Source organism: Leuresthes tenuis, unplaced genomic scaffold, assembly GCF_036924035.1.
Source record: "Leuresthes tenuis unplaced genomic scaffold, fLeuTen1.0.hap1 SCAF_3, whole genome shotgun sequence".
Classification (NCBI taxonomy): Eukaryota; Metazoa; Chordata; class Actinopteri; order Atheriniformes; family Atherinopsidae; genus Leuresthes; species Leuresthes tenuis.
In genome coordinates this window covers 12,225,364-12,247,434 of record NW_027325357.1, presented here as the reverse complement: position 1 = coordinate 12,247,434, position 22,071 = coordinate 12,225,364, and the positions used below count along the sequence as shown (strand labels likewise).

The 22,071-nt window shown below is 39.4% G+C and overlaps 1 protein-coding gene across 5 annotated transcripts in view; it reads left to right on the top strand.

The window, feature by feature from the left end:
- arhgap9 (Rho GTPase activating protein 9) overlaps nucleotides 1–19,641 on the top strand; it is a 48,837-nt gene extending 29,196 nt beyond the window's left edge. For 3 of the 5 annotated variants that reach the window (XM_072381837.1, XM_072381835.1, XM_072381836.1), the window contains 15 exons: nucleotides 153–218; nucleotides 1,970–2,116; nucleotides 2,306–2,404; nucleotides 3,289–3,350; nucleotides 3,493–3,580; nucleotides 4,089–4,184; nucleotides 4,735–4,833; nucleotides 6,383–6,488; nucleotides 6,871–6,990; nucleotides 8,949–9,047; nucleotides 11,101–11,178; nucleotides 11,487–11,540; nucleotides 12,296–12,430; nucleotides 15,323–15,428; nucleotides 18,492–19,641. In XM_072381837.1, coding sequence (XP_072237938.1) covers nucleotides 153–218; nucleotides 1,970–2,116; nucleotides 2,306–2,404; nucleotides 3,289–3,350; nucleotides 3,493–3,580; nucleotides 4,089–4,184; nucleotides 4,735–4,833; nucleotides 6,383–6,488; nucleotides 6,871–6,990; nucleotides 8,949–9,047; nucleotides 11,101–11,178; nucleotides 11,487–11,540; nucleotides 12,296–12,430; nucleotides 15,323–15,428; nucleotides 18,492–18,678 — 1,542 coding nt within the window. In that variant the 3' untranslated portion in view covers nucleotides 18,679–19,641. The remainder of the gene's footprint in view (nucleotides 1–152; nucleotides 219–1,969; nucleotides 2,117–2,305; nucleotides 2,405–3,288; nucleotides 3,351–3,492; nucleotides 3,581–4,088; nucleotides 4,185–4,734; nucleotides 4,834–6,382; nucleotides 6,489–6,870; nucleotides 6,991–8,948; nucleotides 9,048–11,100; nucleotides 11,179–11,486; nucleotides 11,541–12,295; nucleotides 12,431–15,322; nucleotides 15,429–18,491) is intronic. The other 2 variants (XM_072381838.1, XM_072381839.1) reach the window with 2 other exon arrangements.
- Nucleotides 19,642–22,071: the final 2,430 nt, after the last annotated feature.

The following is a 22,071-nucleotide window of genomic DNA, read 5'->3' as shown; positions in this document are numbered from 1 at the left end:
CACACAAACTGACAAACAGAACTAAAGTAACATGTTATTGTATCTTTGTTATAGAAAGGAAGTCAACTTTTGTTTTAATCTTGATTTGAGTACACGTAGCAGCTGTTAATTTGTGTTTCCTGTCTCTGTTTTTCTGCTTCTCCTATCTCTAGCTGTCACCTGATTTCCTCTTCGGGAGCCACCACAGGAATGCTGGCGGCGGATGGCAAATGAAACAGGTAAAACTATTCTCTACTTGCTATACTCTTTTGTTGCCAGAAGGCATCTAATGCAGTTCACCTTGATTCTCACCTTCAACAGCAGTCAAACAAAAGCTGCCTGTACCAGTTTTACATATTCTCCCTGCACAAGAGGGGGCATTTGCTTAACAAAACAGGACATCATGGAACTTTGGTGACTGCCAGATTGACTTTATCACTGCATCGGATACAATCCTGCTTCATGTTAAGCATGTATACAGTAATTACCTCCTGCATATGATTATCAATGGATGTATAGAGATTACTTGGGCTGTTTCCTCTTCCTGAACATACCCTTTGGATAGTTTTTGTTAGTATGTCTGGCTGTGTAGGTAATCCTTAGTGTTTTGTCAGTGTATAAAAGGGCTTTTGATGGAGGGTATTTTCCTCATGAAAATAAAAGGAACTCTGGTCTTTTAGATTTGCAAAAACTGCAAATCCACTGTATTACTGTAGAATATATTAAAGTAATGCCAGATATACTATTTAGATTCTCAGCGATCAGCATTTATGCATATTAAGGTGGAGAAACAGCAACTCATGGTGTTAAAAGAAAGACTGTTACCCAAGCAGTTTTCACTGCAACATGTTGCATCACAGTGGGTGTGGGAGCACTTGGTTTAAAGCCGTTTTTAAAGGTCTCCTCTTTGCAAAGGAGCAGATTTGGCTCTTAGAGCTAATCCTACTTGCATGAGGAGATGCAAACAGTAGTAAGGATATTTCGTCTGACTGTTAAACTAGGTTACAGGGATTTGGAACTTAATTATGGCTGTTGCTGCATGAAAAGTTGAAGCTGTGTGAATTTATACATTTGTGTTCAGTCATACACACTTGTATATATGCATGCATGGGACTATAAGCCAAATATTTTAAAGTACAGCTACACACTCAGTGTTTCTTTCTACTCTACCTCATTGTTGAACTTGCTTGCCCCATTTGTTTAAGTGTAATATGTTGAGTTTATGTTTACTGTGCTGCACTGTTGTTCTTCCCCAAGTAGGTATTATTTCAAATACATACAACTTTATTTCAACTAAATCAGACAGAGCAGATGGTTTCATGATGGTTGCCAAGTTGCAGAGAGAAGTGGGAAGAGATGACAAAAAAAAACCTGTTGAAATACACTGACTCTTTGAAGTTACATTCATTATTTACACTTTTATTGGCTCTGCTGTACATCAGCCCTCGAAACAGAGTAATCAAAAACATCAGACTGCTTGTCTTGTAAAGACATGTCAAAAACATAGACAAATATATTTGCTGCAGAAAATACACTGACAAGAGAAAGGTGCCCATAGCAAGCGGAAGTTATCAACTATAGATCTGTAAGATGCGATTAATCGCTATTAATGCTGCCTACAATTACATGACATTTCAGTTTATCGTTGCACATGCAGAAATTAAAAAACAGCTTGAGTTAATTTATGACATTACAAGCTTTATTACAAATATATCTCAATCTTGAGATCATATCAGAAATTAAGAAATATCTGAAAAAACGGCTTGCTTTGACTCGAGAAAGTCTTGATCTTTATGTTCCTCTTTACTCCAGGATTTATACTCATTGTACAGGTGTACTTTTGCTCTTGACAAAAGCATCAGCTCAGTACTAAACTGTAAAGTCAATGGCATGTAAAATACCACAGAAGCATATTACATTTTTAGTTCACACCTGTTGTTCCCCTTGTTTATCTGTTCCATTTCTGAAACCCAAACATTTGACCACAAAGAGCGTGCAGCGTGCCACCTCCTCTGATACCTTGAGCACAATGACGTTCAGTGAAACCGAAGCCCAGTGCCATAACTCTGTGCCCCTGCATGACGCCAAGCAGCATCTCAGCCATTCACAGTCTATGTTCTTTCCTGAGAATGGCAAGGTATTACACATACACACACACACACACCTTTAAACCCACTTTTAAATCGTGTGTGCAATAATAACACAGATAAAATAGGAAATGCAGATAAGGTTCAACAAACAGTTATCACACAAAAATATGGACATATGCACAGAAATACTCTGTATAAGTGAACACATCAGATGATGCCATGTTCCTATTTTTCAGTTTGTCCAACAGTCTAGAGATTACACCTGTAACGTCACCAACATCGTCGTGGAGCCTCCGTCTCCCCAGAGCTCTCCAGACAGCGATGGCTGCACGCCGGTAAGGAAGCATCAGATGCTGCTTTGTAGACGAAGATACATGAACGAAAGTACATCCCCAGATTTTAATTTTGTTGAATGAACTTAAGGGGTTGGGAGGATCCTCATATAAACAGTACAGATTTTCCAGCACTCTTTTTTTGTATGTGTGTGTATGCCACATGGCACATTTTCCTGCTGATTAAAGGTTGGGAAAAAAATGTCGGTGCTGTGTTTGTTTTCTAGCTTAATCAGTCTAAATAGATGTCTGCTATAGTTAGAAAGTGAGGAAAAAATACTATTGTTTCTCAGTAATTCCCTCAGGGAATCAAGTAAATGAAATAATTCTTGTCTTATTTGCAGTGAGCGATCCACTGCTGACACACTTGCGAGCTTTTCGCTGTCCGAAGTAGAAATAATTCTTAAAAAGGAGTCGCCTCAAGACATCAAGTTAGAACCGCTACAAATAAGCACAACAATCTATTTGTCTCAATGAATAAGGTTTTGTTTTTTCACTTCACTTCAGTTCACTTCAGTTTGTTTCTTACTGTCTTCACATCCTGTATTTAACACTTACAGTACAGCTTTATAGTCAGAGTAAATTTTGTTCTCTCACCTTAAATCGGGGCATACCGCAGTGGGAGGTTTCAGAGCAGCTTCCCTCCTGCTATTTTTTGAATGATGCAACAGTCAAGTTAAATGGCTTTGCTCAGGATGCAGTATATTACCCTGAGGAACAGTCCTCTGAGGTATGTAACTGTTAAAAGTCAAATGTGTCCTTACATTTTCTTTTTATTGCAGCCACCCCTGTCTATTCAAAGTCTCACCACTGGCATTACAGCATATATATGATCAGCGACTATTGCAGATTTCCATGTGCTTTAAACCCCTTTTATGTGTTCTCAGGAGCTAGAGAAAGCTGGCCTCTTGAACAAGACAAAAATTGCTGAAGGAGGAAGAAAACTGAGGTGAAACTACATTTGTGAATGACAAATTCACAAGAATTTCAGTTTGATAAAATTGTTTCTGTAATAATACAAACAAATTTAAGCAAGTAGGATGTCCTGGTCTGAATTCTAAGCAAAATTTGTGTGTTTTTTGGGCTTGTAGGAAGAACTGGACTCCTTCCTGGGTGGTGTTAGTTGGCAACAGTCTGGTTTTCTTCAAGGATCCTAAATCACAGACACCTTCCAGCTGGGTAAGAATTCAGTCTTATGTTCAGTGCTTTTAGTCTAGGTTATATATGATATTGTCAAAATTGTGCATCTTTTTCAGTGATTTGAGGGAAAATTGAGTGGGAAATGATTACAAGAAGCACATTTTTTTGGTTTTGAAGTCCTCAGCCAACTCTTCAGTCAGTTTTGCCACAGTGGGTGGATTTAGTTTAGGCGTTGTTAGGATATATTTGAGAGAAGCTGCTTCTGGTCAGTTTCACGAAGATCAGTATCACTGATGACCACACATCTGGACATTACTGTTGCACACATATGCCCGTCACTTTATCTTCACTGGTCTTTTCATTTGAATGACTTATATCATATCATTAATAATGTGTGAAGACTGGTGATCGTGCAGATCAATTGGTGTGCCACAAATCTTTTTACCAAAAAACACTGTTTTTAGATTCTTATTTGGAGTCAATTCAGTCGATGCGGTGGTGAAAAAATGGAAAATATTAATTTAGTGTGTGTTTTTATCGAACACAGAGGCCAGGCAACAGTCGTCCAGAGAGCAGCGTGGATTTAAGAGGAGCGCAGCTGCACTGGGCCAACGAGCTGTCCAGCAAGAAGAATGTCTTCAAGGTAAGGCAAAAAAAAAGTGGAGCTACAAGCACATCACTCAAAACAAATGTTTGTTTTGGAGCAAAAAAAATGTAATTCTTCTTATGATATTCAGCAACAAGCTACACATAAGCAGTGAATATAAACTGCCTCAGCTAGCCTTTTATTTAGTAAAATGACCGACATTGTGTCAGGGTTAATTTTTTTGTATTTGGGGAGGACAGCGGTTTAGTAAATATGAGTGTTCTTTTTCTTTATTTTAGAAAAGGTTCGTATCAGTAAGGGAAGTGAGAGTGGGAAGCTTTCTCTAACCCGATCACTCTTCAGTGACCCACAGTGAGGAAGAGGAAACAGCTTAAAATGTTTTTTTTTCCAGTGAAATAGAGCAGATCGAATGTCCTGTTTTAATATGAAACCATTGTGTCTTTAGAATACGTTATACATGCCAGCCATTGTCAGAAAAAGGTTTATATAGAAATGTGAATGTAGGACTATTTAAAACCGTTTCACTGAGGCATTTTTGGGGTCAGTATGTGAATCACTAATATGGTTTGAAAAATGTGTGTTCTAGCTGAGAACAGTGACTGGAAACGAGTTCCTGCTGCAGTCAGAGACAGAGTCCCTGATCAAAGAGTGGTACAGCACCATCAAAAATGTCATTGACAGGCTGGTGAGACACACTCACACACTCCTGCACACACACTCGTACTCACTCACACATACATTTGAGCTTTGCAACTAACCACTTCACCATTAGAAGCTAAAATGTTTTTCACTTAGATAAAAGTCATGCCTTCAGTATACAGTTTACATTCTAAACATACTGACTGGTATCAATGTCCCCCTTTTGTACACCTTCATTTTCTTTTAAACTTATTGAATTTGTGCTAAATTAAAGCATTTGTGTTTGAATGTGCTGTTTATTAGAGGATAAATCACAGTAATCATTAAAAAGGCTTTTATGATAAATAGAATGTCCTCTTAAGATTAGATGGGCATTATATCATCATTTACTTAATTACATTGCATTTTGGCTGAATTTCTTCTGTGTGCTCTTAATGGTCCTGTTGATGTGCTAGAGACAGGCAGTTTTCAAACTCATCTTAAAATCGAGCCATCTAATTTTTCCTTGTGAATTTGCACCAAATGTTCAACAATGACCAAACAGAAACAGGTTTTTGGAGTGTGTTGTATATTCATGAGAATAAAAGGCTATAGTATTCTGATCTATGCACAGTACTTGCTTAAAGCATCTTTGGCAGCAGTTTCAACCTCAGCTCTTCTTGTTGATTGCGATCAGTACACCTTTCATCAGTAAGTTTCTCTGATTGGTTGAATAACGTCAGTGCACCGCCATTTTCTCGTCTTTACTGGGTTCAAGTCCAACCATTTGAACCCTGGTGGATCAGTCTAGGGCTTTTTTCTAAATTTTCTAGAAGCCTTTTGTTTTCTTGTCACATCTCGCTTGAGGTGGATTTCGTGAGCCTAAATCAGGAGCTCATTTAATAGTTTTTCTGACCTCATCTTCTCTTCTTTCCTGATTAGTCCCTCAGCTTTTGTCACAGAAAATATATCTCCAGAGAGTGAAGCTGCTACCACTGTGTTTGACTGTTGGGATGATATTAATGAGGTTAAACTGTGTTTCCTCCTCACACAGTTCAGTCTTTGTTTCATCAGATCAATTTATTTTTGCTTCTCATGGTTTGAGTCATTCGGGAAAATTCCCACCAGGCTGTTTGCTTAAGTTCTGCACTGAATATCATCTTTATATGTCAACTAAAGGATCTCTGGGTTTGAGTCATAGTGACAAGGTGGTTTCCAGTCTGACGAATCTTATGAGCCAATTAGTTCCTCCAAATGTTGTCCATTTTAGAATGATGGAGGTTGCTGTGCTTTTGGTCACTTTAATTTCTGCAGAAAAGTTATTGTGTCCTTTCTCGGATCTTTACTTTGACACATTCCTGTCTCATAGGTCTGCCTTGACCCCATTTCTTGTGCTTCTTGATTATGTTTTGTGAGTTCAGTCAGGCACAGGTGGACTCCAGTCAAGGATCCACCAGTGCCATAATGAAGAGTCTCAATACTTATGTAAATCGGGTATTTTGGTCTTTTAATTTTGAATGAATATCATTTATGAAAATTATGTGTAGAGTAATGAAGAAGCAATTAACTAATGAATTAATCTTTAAACTAAAGATTTCCATTTGCTTTCCTTCCAGGACCGTGAAAATCCATTAGACAATGTCCTTCTGTACTCTCTGAGGAGAGCAGGCAGCGTGGAAATGTTGGACCACAGCGGAGACGAGGACGAGAGAAGAACATCTCGTAAGTCGACACCACCCGATGCCTCTTGATCACTTCATTTCAGCCTCCTTCCTGCCCTCCTCTCCAATTCATGGCCTCTTTCTCCATCATCATTTTTTGTTTCTAAACTTCCACACAGGCTTCCTGCATCCCTCTATCCTCTCCTCTATCATCTCCTCCATCCAGCCCACTTATATTTTATCTCAGCCCCCGTGGCAGATAATCCCACCGTCAGTCCTGCCTCACCTCCGCCGTCACCCAGCCCTGCCGCTTTTCATTCTCACCACCATCCCCTCTCATCTGCTCTCCTGCCCCACAGTCGAACGCCCCGCACTGACCTCCTCCTCCTCCTTCTGTTCCCTTTGTTCCCTTTCCTCCACCTCCCCCTGTCCTCCCTCTGCAGTCCCTCGCTCATCGTCCAACCTGGAAAACACGGAGAGGAAACGAGTGAAGACCCGTCTGAAGAAGCTGATCTTGAAGAGACCTCCTCTGCAGGCCCTGCATGAAAAAGGCCTCATTAAAGGTAAGATTTGCGTTTGAAAGCTGGTACTCTTTCAAGAGAAACTATCCACAATACTTTTTTTTTGTTGAGTTTATGAAAGTTTGCCATTTAAGTGAAATACGTTAATGAAGGCAGGCAGGAAATTTCAGCTTTTATCCTGAGGTAATACCATATTCCCTGGTGAATGTGTGGTGCAATCCTCCTCATGTGTTTTGTAAGTAGCTTTTCCACACTAATAATAAAACATCATAAGTTCATTTTTCTTAGGGCTTGGGATAGAGAATGATGTTTTTCATCATTTTGCAAAAACTCCTGAATGGCCATTTAATCAATATTAACTTAAGTTGTATCAGAGGAAACTTGACCTCTGCTCCTTCTCCTAGCTTTACACCCATCTTGTTTTTGCAGAAAAGATTTCACTTTATTTCAAAGGGGTCAAATTAGGGTTCTGCATCAAGCAAATAAAACATAAAACAACTATTTCTGAAACTACTACAATTGGGTTCAGAACTATCCAATGCATTATTAAAACTTGGACAGTGATGAACCAGAATTTTTTTGGGAGGAAAATCTTTAATGGAAAATAAACATTTGTACCCAAGGCAACGTGTAATAGTGAAAGTAAGAGTATTTCTACAAGTTCAATGCAGATGGACTCAAGGTGCTCAAGAAAACCACTTATCGGTGAGGTTAATCCAAAATGGATTGAGTTTTCTTGAGGTTATAAAGGTTGGATGCCGGAGCAATGGAAAAAGGTTATGTGGTCTGATGAGTGTAAATTGAACTTTTTCTAGAGTGTCGGGTGCATCGGGGCAAGAAGAGCAAGGAAAAATGTGCTGCATCCATCATGCCAAATATCTACTGTACAGGCCTATAGAGGCAGCATTATGATCTGCGGTGGCATCAGTCAGGCAGGTTGCTGAACATAACGTTCAGCAACGTTATGTATCAATAAACTGGATGACCAGATTTTTTCATGTGTGACTTTTTTTGGGCTAAATAGAGTGTGTCTACAGTAAAGTGACTGTAGTCAGTTTCTCTGAACCTCAAACACAAGAACACCTAAAAGTCCCATTTATTGAAAACAAGAAAATTATGATCTTATTTCTGAACAGATGGGAATAAAGCTTTTCCATAAAGCTTTTATCACACCATAAACCCTGGTAGAAATTCACTTCTTTCCAATAATCTGATGGAATCTGAGCATGCTGGATTAATTTCATAAATAAGTCACTGTTCTGGGACTCTTATTAGGTCAGACCTTGAACATTTACATATAAATTCCACCGTGCCTGAAATCTGTAGTTCATGAAGTACTTTAACAGCTAGGCATGCACATGATGGTGAGGTGTCGACTGGATAAGGGAACAGGGTTCTCATAGATGGATGAAAGTAAAAGAGCCAGGAACAGGATTATGGAAGTTTTACTAATCTCATGTCTAAGAAGGGGTTATGTCTATGGCCAACATTACTGGAGTTGAAGTCTCACCTACGTCCCCATCCTTGACAGAATATTCTGCTTATTTTTAAAAACAAAGATGTTATGATGAATGATGAAGTGTCAGAAGATTTCGAAGAAAACACCTCTGTGTAAGACCTCTAAGCTTTGGTGAAATTAGAAGCCAATAACTTACAATGTGCTTCTATGGTCGGATGCAGTTTGATAACTTACTTCTTTCTTATAAAACATACACTCTTCTGTTACACAGCTGGATTATGGTACCATACACATGAGTCTGCCCATAGTCTATAGAGTACAGTGCATGAGCTGCATTGCATCATGCAGTGTGAGCTTACATATCTGCTAGGAACTGAGTTAAACATGGGGGTTTTCTCCCATAGTGAGCACAAAATTTATCAGCAGATTAACTTAAGCTTGGAGCTCTTACATCATGTCTTGGTTTGGGGAATCAAAAGAGTGTGCAGCTTCTGAGCCAACATAAAAAATGTGTATGTGTCCATCTGTCATGGCCCCTCAGATCAGGTGTTTGGCTGTTCTCTGGAGATGCTCTGTGAGAGAGAGAGGAGCACCATCCCTCGCTTCGTCAAACTTTGCACCGAGGCTGTGGAGAGGAGAGGTACAGTCGCTGCAAACACGTCTCCTGCTGATGTGATCTCAACTCAGTGTGGACACATGAGGAAACACATTCAGACCTGTGTTGATCATCAGCGGACAACAGCTCTGAGCTCGCTGTTCCAACAGATCTGTGACATAAATCATCTAGATTATGATTATAAATGACTGCGATGGTGAATGACAGAGAGCAGACTGAACTCCTTAGATTCAAAGATGTTATGACAGCTGCCAGGCAGGGAGCGCTATTAATGCGAGAAAAAAGACTTGTTTAGAAATAGTGCAGCAAGGAATATTTAACACACACACACACACACGCACACACAAACAAGGTGTGGTCTTTATCAAATGACACATCAAGCAACTCGTAGGACAAAGTGAGATAAATAATCATGATATATTCTGTATTTTCAAAATTATATATAATTACTACTGTATTAAAGGACAAAGGTAGAATCTTTTTACACGCTTTTAAGTATAGCATGTCCCATTTTTCTGTCTTTAATATATAGCATGTCCCATTTTTCTATTTCTAATATATTCAAAACCCATGTTTTCTGCAATTTACTGAGAACTAAGAAAACCACAGCAACTACACACTCCAAAGTCACCTGTCAAACAGATTAGTTTCAGATCATATGTTCTAAATAAACCTGAACTAATCAATCAAAATGTGTGAAAGTACAACAGCAAAGAGACAGACTGAAATTCTTATGTACAGTAGTGTTGTAAAATATTGAGACACACCTCATTTCATTTATAATTTACTACTGAGGAGAAAGACTTACTTTCTGAAAGGTCCGAAAGACCTGCCACAGGTCTTATGGAGGGATGAATCCTCCCCAAGCCCAGACCTCAAAATCTTTGAAGCAGTGTGGGCCAACTTCCAAACAAAGAAATGAGAGGTGGTTCAAGACTTGCATAGCACTGTATTTAATCTGCCCAACTAAGGTTTTTCTATATGTAGCTGAGTTAACGCTCTTTAAGCTGAGTTAAGGCTCTTTATTAAATACCAGGCACCATGAAGCATTAAAGGGAAACTATCAACCGACAGTTGATAGTTGTCAGTACTTCACTCATAACTTTACCTTATAGAGCACAGGAGTTGCTGGTCTATTAATACCCCCATTTGTTAGTTTGTTTTTGCTCTTGTGTGCCTTTTGTGTTTAAAATTGTTAGTTGAATCTTATTTTGCGTATTAAAACAGCTGTCGGTCAGCAACTCCTGCTCTCTTTGTTTTTGTAGACAGTGACATAATGACTTTGGTTCACTGTCTGAAATGGTGTTTTACAGCATCATAAAGTGGTTAAAATATTCTAAATGTAGTTTTAAATGACACTTGTTTTTAGATGGGCCTTTTGTTTTGCTGCTGACATTATTCACAGCAGTACAGTAATCCGTTTCAGTGTTGGTACTGTCCCTCTAAACTGGAGGCTTCCTGTAGGTAATATAACAGAAATACACCCGTTGAGGCAATCTGATAGATACTATTAATCTTTTGCAGAAGGCTCATTTATACTATTGCCTGTCGCAATTAGGCGTTTTCCTGAGATCTGCTGAATGTGAAAATGATATAGAATGCTCTTAAACTTTTATCTTTTTAATCGTTTCAACTACATTTTATGTTTCAAAGCGGCCCGGCTTCTTTTACAGCTGATATTGAAACTAGTGTGTGGGTCAGAGAAGAGATTATTTTTCATAATGATACTTTGTAGGCACCCAATAAACAGCACACTTTGAAATGCAGGTATATTGGCGGTTATGCAGATGTGTAACATATATCTTTTTTTCAAATTTTGTTTTGCTAAAAATGCTAAAACCTCTAAGCAGTTATCCAACTTGAAAAACTTACTTGGTCCAATGAAATATTGATTCACAAAAAATGTAACTGTCAAGACCAGCAGAACAATCATACCAACTCAGACTGCCTTGGAATATAAGGAAACCACTTCTTATTCTCATTAAATTTTGAGTTGTGAAACATGTGACTGCTACATGTTCTCTCATAGAGAACTGCAGATCACCCCGTCTGACGTGCTTTGTGTGATATGTTGCAGGACTGGATACTGATGGCATCTACAGAGTGTCGGGAAACCTTGCTGTGATTCAGAAACTTCGCTTTCTGGTGAACCACGGTGAGAATGAAGCAGATGATGATAGTTATTGTTCATTTTGTCTATGATAATGAAGTCAGATAGAGAAAATGTCAGTTGATGCAGGGTAGAAATGGATGTTTTTATCTGATTCTTCTTTTACAGCTACTTAAAATCGTGGTAAATGCTGTTTGAGAGCTGATACTGTAGCTAGAATATAAAGTCGCACTCACCACACACTCACTGTATACCTGAATGAAATCTGTGATTGTTTCACCCCTTCTACACAACATCCTTTTGAGGAAGCAGACGTAGCAGGAAGCCGTCTAAAAAACTGTTGGTTTTTGCAGAACGAGCGGTGACCACTGATGGCCGTTACATGTTCCCAGCGGAGTTGGTGCAAGGTAGAACCAGGCAGACAAGGAAAACAGTCGCTTTCACTTCTAACTCAGCCTGCTTATTTTGTGCATTATGTGCTTCATAATGTGAGCACCTCAGTGATAAATCCCCCCACAGAGCTGACACAGAGCTGAGCTGCTGCGCAGATGGGCACCAAACTACGTTTTTTCTTTTTTCTGTTTGTTTGTTTTGTTGTTGTGCTGCCATTTGCTTGATATGTGTGTGTCCCTTTAGGCTTTTGTGCTTCAAGTTTTCTGATGTAATAACATGCAGCAGGTTATACAGCGAGTTCTCACACAGTCCATGGCTGCCACCAAGTGGATGAAACAGATAACCAGCTGCCTGTGAGGCGTCTCTGACTGATGTCTCACTTCTTTGGATAGGAGAGGTTGCATGCCTTTACCTCATGCCCTCACTGACACAAGATCAAATTAGATGTTTATCGTTGGTTGCTTGGATCAAATCTGAGACACATTAGTTAGGCCCGTTAGCTGAAAAAAGAAGTGTTCTTAATTGTCTTTACTGTGTGTGTTTGTGCATCTTGTTTTTCTGCTCTTACTCTATCTCCCTCTTGCAGCTACAAGCCTCCATGTTATGCCTCAGCTCTGAAGTAAATTCATGTTAAACGATGCTGTGACCGTACCGCCACTGTTTCAACTAAACTCTTTGTCCCTCTTTTCTATATCCACTTCCCTTTCATTCACCTCCTCTGACTCTGTCTGTATGAATTTTAAACCCCCCCCCCCTGCCGGTGTGTCAGAGGAGAAGCTGAATTTGGACGGAAGCGAGTGGGAGGACATCCATGTTATCACGGGAGCTTTGAAACTCTTCTTTCGTGAGCTTCCCGAGCCACTTGTGCCCTATGGCTTCTTCACCGACATCGTGGAGACAGTCAGTGAGTGACCACTTATCTATCTTAACTATCTATATATTCGTATTGCATGATGCATTCAATCTTTCACTCAACACAATGCGTGAGAGTGCAGAGTAGTTACAGAAGTCTTTAAACAGTCTTGCAGTATTAAAAACGTTTCTTTACTTACCTCATAACTGCTTACAAAGTAGATATAAAGTTAAAACTGTCTAATTTGTTTTAAAGTTATCCTTTTAATCTTTATATTTGAGCAGACTTATGTTTGTGGCACACATCTTTTTGATTTGCCGCTTAGATGATTGTGTAAATCCGTGTGGAATGACGCTTTTGCAAAATGAGACCCTTAAACATCTCGTCCATCAGGACCTCCCGCACGGGAGGCATTTTGAATTTACTTTATTATTTTTCCTCTGATGTTGTGTTATTATGAATATGCACAACGGGGTTGTGGTCCTAATGAGTCAAAACTAGGGCAGAGTTCACTCTGTCTTACTTCAGCGTTTACACACTTTGTCAGTCTGTGGTTACAAGCAAATTTCTTTGATATAGAATACAATAAATGTGTAGAACACGGTGTGCTTGAAAGTTTGAGAACCCATCAGCGTTTTTTTAGATTTCTGCATATAATATGGCGTAAGAAACCCTCAGATTTCTAAAAAACATCTTAAATGTGGAGAAAAAGAACTTGAGTGAACAATTAAGACAAAACTTTCAAACTGTCATTTATTTACAAGGAGAATTTTCCCATATTACATATCTGTGTGATAGAGGGCAGAGCCCCCCTTGTACTGCAATAACAGCAACTAATGGTGTACATCAGCTTGGACAATACTTCAGTAATTATGTATACTAATTTTCATATATATTTCAATAATTGGACGAGATTTATGCTGGAATGTAGTGTTTTCCTCTCTTTAAAAACATTGCTTATTGTTCGAATCAAGAAGTTATTTTAGGTTTCATTCATCCACAAATTATATTAATGTTTGGCTTCTCTTCATCTTCTTCAGAAATCTGCAGACAAGTAGAATTGATTGTGTTTAAAAGTTTTTCTTACTGGTTACTACATAAACATAAGCCAGTGTTTTCCTGGGTTTCTCTCTCCCCTCACACACTTCATCACACCTTGTTTTTGAAGTGATGTTTGCTGGTTGGCTATCTCGGAAGAGGTTAAAGATGGTCTTAGATTACTTCTATTAATAAACATTCTGTCTGACTGTGTATTGGAAGTGGTTAGATTCTGATTTGTGCCCACTAACACTTGATGGTCACACCAGACTAATTTAATTTTCAAATGAACTGTCAGTCAACCTTCCAACCCTCACCTAGTGTCATGAGCTGTGGGTAGTAACTGAAAGAATGGGACTATGAAATCAAGCAGCCGAAATTAGCTTCCTCCGAAGGATGCCTGGCTTCCTTTTTATAGATAGGGTTTGGAGCTCTGTCATCCAGGAAGAGGAGCCAGTTGAGGTAGTTCTGTCATCTGGTCAAGACACCACCCAGGAGAGGTGTTTCAGGAATGTCTCACCGCACCAGGGAGAAAATCCTTGGGCTGACCTAAGGAAGAGATTACATATGTTGGATGATTTGGGAATGCCTCGTTGCTCCCCCAGAAGAACTGAAGAAGTTTTCTGGGGAGAGCGTGGTCTGGGGGCCTCTGCCCAGATTATACGGCCCTCTCAGCTGGGCTGCGGATAAATGCTAGAAAATAATTGGATGGATGGATGGAGGGAGGGAATATTGGAAAAATTTCCTAAATAATGACCTATATAAATGATTGACTTCACTATCTATCTTTTAAACTTCTGTGAAACTCTTCTGGTATTTTAGTATTTATGCATAAATATAGAAAAAACTTACAAACTTGTATAACAGGTGTATGTATCTGATCAAAGAAATAGAGATCCAAAGACAGAAAGTCACGATTATTTAATCATTTAGCTGTGCTGAATTTAAGTGATGTCATGGTTGTATAAGTCTTTTTACTGCCTGCCGTAAACTGCAGCTTGTTAAAAAATACAGTTTTCATGATATTTGAGTTTAGGAGCCACCAATTAAGAGATAATTCTGAAGCTTTTTTTATTTTTCTTGTCTACAGATGACATAAAAAAAAAACAGATTAACAATGCATTTATTAATGTCTCACAACTTCCTGCACCTCCTCATGGCGATCCCCTCACTCCCACTGAAGATAAAATCAGCCCACAAGTGTACAAGATAAAAAGTTTTATAAGATAACTCGGTACCATAAATTTACTTATTTTGCATTTTCGGTGGACTCAACAGCAGTGGGACTGTGTGTGTTGAAATGAATCAAGATAAGATACAGTTCCCAACACATGTTCATCGTAGTAAAGGCCATACAGTGAAGTGAAGCATGATGATTCCTTTTAATAGTTTGGGATCTACAGTTTTGGCCTGTTGCACACAATCAGACATCACAGTTGTGATCTTTAAAAGAGATTTACTGACAGTAAGTAAAAGAAAAAAGTCACCAAATGTTAACCCCCTTAACTCCATTTGCATGAGCTTCTCTGATATGGCTATGTGTCACGTAATCTTTCACACATTCCTATGAAGACAGCCGATAATCTCACATTTCACTGACATTCTCACTGTTAGAAAAGTTTCAATTAAAGATTTTTTTAAATTATTCATGTGAGCTTTTTTTTAATAAGATTTTTATCAGTTTATGCAGCATTTATTGCTTTTTTCACTGTTCATCATACCACAAGTGTGATATTTGATAGCATGCCACTGTATCAGATTAGATAGAGCATGCTTGTGGAGTTCATATCAGTTTGCAGATATGTAAATCAGGTTTTAAATGCTAATGAAGTTGCTAGTAAAGGAAATAGAATATAAATGATGGCATTTATTGTGGCCTGACAGATCTTTTGCTCTGTGTTGCAGAGATGTCAGATTACGTGGAAAAAGTGGATCGCCTGAAGTGTCTGGTGCTTAACATGCCCCCTCCAAACCACGACACATTGCAGTTCATGTGCCAGCATCTCAGACGGTGAGAGGGTGGAAATTGAATGACATATAGGTCGACTGTCTGTCTATGAGGTTCAAATTGCATTTATTTTTGAAGGAGTGAACCACAGGGTCTGTAAAATAAAATGTCTTGCTAATGGTGCTCCCTTTTAAATTTGACCACAAGAGGGGGTAGTCCCCTCATGGGTCTCTATAATTTTCAGTCAGAGATTCTTTGGCCCCGGCTCTCAAAGTATGCCACTGCTGTACCAGGATCACACTGTTGTTAAGTATGGGTCCCTGTGAAGATGAAAAGGCTGGCGGAAGATGAATGGTCTACGATGTTCTGCGAGCCAGTTCCTTTTACAGTACATAAAATGTGTGTTTTTTACCGCCTATGGTTTTTCCTTCCACTCCAGGGGTGAGCGTTCGTGTTCTGAGGCCGATGTTTGTGCCAGGGTGTGGTGGGCCCCATGAATTTGTCAACTCTCTGTCTTTCTCTTATTTTCTCTCCGATGTCATTCCTTTCTCTCCTTGTTCTGTTTCTCATTTATCTCTCTGCTCAATCACTCCCTCGTCTCCTCTCTTACCCACTCACTATCTTATTTTCCTCACTTCCTCACTGTTCTCCTCGCTCTTTTTATTCCTTCTTTCCTCTTCTCATCCCTTTCTTTTTTTCTTCCCTCCTTTTTCTCCTCTCCGCTCTCCTTCTTGCCTCGAAGATCCCATGGGAGCCTTGTGGTTCGTCTGCTGGAAGGCATACCAACACCACCGCCGCCACCACTGGAACCTCTCTTTCTCTCTCTTCGCCCTCTTCCTCGCTCTCGTCTTTTTTTCCTCTTCCTTCTCCTCTCTCCTTTTTTCCTCCTCTCTTTTTAATGTGGAAGTTTTGAGCAATTGCTGGCTTCTTCTGTGGCTTGGTGGGAATGGCATTTTTAGAAGAATGCCTCATGCTGTGGCTTTAACCCATTCCTGAGTCCCCCCTAGTCACACACACACACACTCAAACACACCAACATAGGTGGATACAGGCAGTGGTTTTGGAACACTTTTGTGCACAAAACTACTCTGCAAAACCCACTTGCTTGTACATGAATATGCCTGTAAATGTAAACTGTTGCTGGCTGATATACTAACAGGTTCTTTTAGTTGCTGTTCTGAGGTAGTTTCTCTTACAAAGATGTCGCATCATGACCATAAGCATCAGTGGTCCTCTGTATGTCTGCAATCCTTACTTGCAGACAGTTGCTACGTAGCACAAATCATGAATTACAACAGAATATGTGAGGAATGTTGTTAGTTTTACAGGTATTTGGTCATAAACCAAAAAAGATAAATACAGACACCTCAGTGATCTGCTAACTTTATCTAAGTTCTTTCAGCTGATCCTGAAAGAGGAGCTGACATTATTTAGCAGATTTTATGGCAATTCTTTCAAGAGTGGTTGAGACATTTTATTCAAAGCCACAAATGTCAACTTCATGGTGGCCCTTTTGAATATGTCAGGGATTACCAAAACATTTGAAATGTGGCAACCAGTAAAAGTCTGTGGACTCTTCACAATGATCAGGATTTTTGTGCTCATAATCTTAAAACGTGGCCTTCGTCACTATTATTCAACATCTGTCAAAACTAATAACAGACAAAGTTGTACTTTTCATATCTCTCTGAACACACTGATTAATCACTCACAGTGCAGACTGGAAGAGTTTTAAAGCAGCTATATAATATCTTGACTGAACAACCCTCTTCAAGTCATGCTTTAGAATGACCTTCTGCATGTTCTTTTTCTACAGTCCTGTTGTTGTGCATGATGTGTCACTGGAATATTGGATTGTCTAACCTCTCCTAATCTTCACGTCATTGACTGCTGCCTTGACTTTCTCCTGGAAGATGTCTAGAGAAAGTTCAGAATTCAGAGCCTCCACAAACACTCCAAGATTTCCACACTGTACAGTGTTGTGTATTTTTAAGAAAATATTACTTTTTGCCATATCTGTCCATAGAATGTTGTCAAGAGTTGTGGAGCATCCAAGTGGATGCAGTGGTTTCCCTTGTGGTCTTATTCGGTATCTATTCTTCGTAGACACCAGAACAAGGATTAAGGAGGATTTTGAGTAGTCTGCAGGTGTTTTGCTGTTAGTTTTGGGTTGTTTTTTTAAGACTGCATGGTGTGCCCTTGGTGGGATCTTTACCAGACTCTCACTACTAGAGAGAGTAGCAACAGTTTACAGAATTGTGTGTTAACGCTTATTGTCGATTGATAAGTACAGTCTTACTGTATACTGTTGCATCCTTTTCTATCATTGTAGATCTCTATAATTATTTTGTAACACCTGTTGTAACTCGAGTGAATGAGGCTCCAGTTAGGTGTGCATGATCTAACTGCCTGGAGGATGTGCAGCTTTCTGTGGACGAGCGTTTACATTTGTTGCAATTTGTTGTGACCATGCAGACTTCATTCGTCACGCAAATGGGCTGCATACCTCTTCTTGTAGATGGCGATCCCTGGAATATGGTTTTCCATGTGGAAACTATAACAGGAACTTATACGTTTGTACGATGGGCCTAAATATGTCTTTGTGCCTGCCCACAACTGAGTACAATCAGCCTGTTATAAGATCCTTTGACTTGATGTGATCAAGGCATCTTCCACACAAAACAATCTGCCACGAGAACAGCAGACTTTGTTGGTAACCAGACTTTGTATACCATTATTTTTGGGGGGAAGCAGCAGCGCTACAAGCTACATGTCCAATCCTGACTTCAAATAACTTTTGGAGAAGTTATTACCTCAGACATTCACATATTGTTTTCCAGCCCGGGCTTTTATTGATTACAGTACAACTGTTTATGTGTTAAATGGTTCGTCAAAATGAGTTTGTCTTTAATTGAGAACATAAAAAAATCAAAGAGCATTTTATGATTAGTTTTACTCTGCAACTCCAGTATATTTCAGTCGGGACCACAAACACTTAACTTACAAACACACAAGCTGGAGCAAACCAAAAATCCTTCATCCAGAGCCATTTTTTAAATTGTTTTCTTATTTTCAGTATTTAAGGAAGCGTTAACAGTGCATCTTTCACTATCTTGTTGCCTACAGAGTGTTGGAATATTCAGACACCAACAGAATGACCTCCCAGAACATCGCTATCGTGTTCGGGCCGACACTGATGCGCTCAGAGCGGGATAACGGCAACATGGCGGTGAATATGGTTTACCAGAACCAGGCGGTGGAGCTCATCCTCAGCGAGTATGACCACATCTTCGGAACAAGAGGCCTCTCTTGATCTTTGCAGTCCCGAGGGGAGGTGGCAGCTCTGTATGCTCCTGCAGATCAGACAAAAGCATAAGCATTGCAGCAATGCCTGTAGACTCATATGGTATAAAATGGATTTCACATCAAACGATAATTATGGGGTAAAAAGAACCCGAACAGAAAGCTGCTAATCATGGCATCTGGCCTCCATATAAAGCCGTGTTAAAACAATAATAGTAAAACAAGCCAGTTTTAGCTTCAATACTTGAGCCTTTGAGCGCAGATGTGGAGCTCACCCCCGGTGTAGCTCACTGCTGCCTCCTCGTCAGTTCTTGATGTTTCAGACTCGATGAGGATGAATTAAAAGCCATAAAATGTGATCAATCTCATCCAGCCTGCCCAGAAATTCAACCTGGAACATGAGGAGGGACGTGTCTTAAAATAGCACTGAAACTGAAGTTACCAGAACCATGTCACTGTGAAAATACAAGCACCAGCATGTCTGGCAAGATGGACCACAGAACCCACCTGCAGCATAAGTGTGGACGTACCGGGAACAAGGGGGAGGCAGGCTGGTCATGTAAAGCTTACCGCATCTCCACTGACATTATACAGTGTTAAATAGAGAGTTTGGGGGTTATTTCAGAGAACTCTCCAAAGATTTGATTTCAGTCATATGATGAATGCACCAACAGGACAGGAAAAGTTCTTTCTTAGTACTTTGTTGAGTGTGAACCCTCAGAGCTTTCCTTGTTGTACAAATTTAAATCTATTTTTATTAGTGCAAACTCCTTGTATTAAATTAAAATTATTAAGTTGTAAATATGTGAAATACTGACTGTCAAGTAGTAGCACTTTTCATAGAGTGTGCATACTAAATATTCTCTATTATTAGGCAAATTCAAACTGATACACAGATGAAGAGTGTGTTGTTCAAATGTGACTTTGGCCTGATGGTTAACTCTCCTCCAATAAAAACATGTGAGCAAACTGATGTGATCTGTTTTGTGATATTCACTCAGGATGGGTCTGTCAGGTTGTTTGTAGCAAGCGACGGGTTGCGTGAGAGATAGCGGAGGCGTGTGGAGGTATGTGGGCCTCAGAGACTGGGCGGGCGGAGACATCCCCTGTGATTGGTGCAAATTCTGCTTTTAATAACAGAACAAAAGGGGAACTGGAAATGCATATGTTTTAAAAATGTGGATTTTCCCCCCAAACCCTCTCACTCTGCGGCTTGGGTAATTTTATATTGACTGTGGGTTTGGCAAAAGACGAAAAAGAGCTGAATGGAGGCACTCCTGGGGGGGGGGCTTTATTAAATGTATTCCTTCATTTTTATGTTTGTATCAATTCAACTCATGTGAGCCGGCTGGAAGGAGCTCGAGCTGTGTGTAGCTGATTGATGAGGAGTTGTCTTAACTTGATCCTGTGTCCACTGCCAAGGACGTCCTTAAACTTGATTGACTCAGAAATATTTTCAGCTTCACTAGACAAACCACACTTGTTTGTCTGATCCAAATCTATGTGTGCACAAATATTGTCAGAGTTTACATGTGCATCCCTCACTCAGTAGGTTTAGTTTTTCATGTTTTTTTGACGGCACTGTAACAGAGCCTCCTTCCATTATTTTTCAATTTTTACAGTAATTATATTATGCAAAGAAGATCTGACAGCCTGAAGCATCGACGCTTCCAATATTGTATGAAGTATTTTAAGCTGTGTTTTGTTCTTGCTCCAAAATCTGAGACTGGAGGGATTTTTCTATCAATAAAACCCCAGTGGCATTGAACTGCTGCGTGAGTGTTCTCTGTGATGTGTTTTATATCACTTTGGTATGACGGTGCTAATCATCCTCTAAAATTAGAGTCAGTCTGTCAGAGAGACAATCAAACACTCCTCCCTCCTAATCAGCAGATCATTGGCAGTGAGAGTAAAAATCTATTACATCATTCTTTTATATTTTCTATTTCTTTCTTCCACTTGATTAAAAGCAACTTTTGATAGCACCTCTTTACATTAAAAGCATTTGTTTCTCTGCAAAACACAAACTGTTCTTCATCATGAAATGTGAATATAGACAGCAGCAGCGCTGCAAACTTATGGAGAAATTTGCTTACAACAACACATTTTTGACACTTGGACTGATGACATGCAACAACCCTACATTTTTTCCAAAACCATTTTGCATCTGTAGGTGATTATTTTGTTTGCGGCATCATTGAAACAAAATGGTTTTTGGTCTGTGTAGTATTTGTGAAAATTTGTGGAAAGAAGTAAATCAGAAGGTTGTGAAGTGTTTACATCTGTTACATGTTTTTCAGCCTTGCAGCTCTCACACTTAATACAATTTTCACCATCCAAATTTGAATTAACCCTTTCCGCAAGTGTAGATTTTAAACCTTCAACTGACTGACTCACTGCCAGCAATAGGTCTGAGTGAGGTGTAGCTGTTTGGTTTTTAGTTTAGTTAAGATTTTAATGCTGCCTCATCCTTTTTATTCCTTTTTTAATTTTTCTCCTTTATTCACCTTGTAGATTAAACTAAGGTAGAATGAAAAAAAAAGACATGTCAGGAGAAGTTTTTCTAGCCACCACTGAACTGCATATGTAGTTGTGATCATTGTTGTTAATGGGAATTGAAACTTAAGAATGTACTGCACCAATTCAGTGGCTCTCCAATAAATTACATCTTACAGCAAACCAGCCCACCTATCAGATAAACCTAACATCACCAACTGTTGGTGCTACAGCTGACTGAACACTGCTGATGCATGGCAGCCACGTCACCTGTCATAGAATGTTATGGTTACGGTAAGCTGGTCGTTTAGTCACCCTACCGTTAACCCAAAGCCCCTGCAGGCCTGTCCCCGACACAGGTTCACAAGAGCAAAGCAGCAACCTCTGATGAATCATTATGCAAATACACAGAGCCACAAAAAGCAAAGTGTAAGAAAGCATCTCTAAGAGATCTTTGAGAAGTGTTTACTGACATAGGAAACCGAGTGGTCCAGGCCACAGCCAAGCCTCAAAACTGTGCCCTGCCGATGTGGGCGCCCATGTTCAATTTCCAAAAAAGAAACAAAAAGAAAAGTGGTATTTTATTGGTCCTTCAGCAGCGTTTCAGCCATTTGAAATAACTTGAAATATATGTATGTCACACATTTGTCACAGCCACACCAAAAGTTACCTTGAACTTGTAATTAAATCTGTGTTTAAAATGTTGAACGGCTTGCATGACTTATAATTTCAGTCCCTTCATTACAAGACCTTAAATCAGGACAAGACGAGGAAAATATTTACCTTTTTAATTAGAAAAATAAATGGAATACAAGATTCTGGTGACAAATTATGTACAGTTTTATTACAAACCTTAACAAACATGCAACAATTATAAAAAGTTAATACAAAATTTACTTGGATCCAA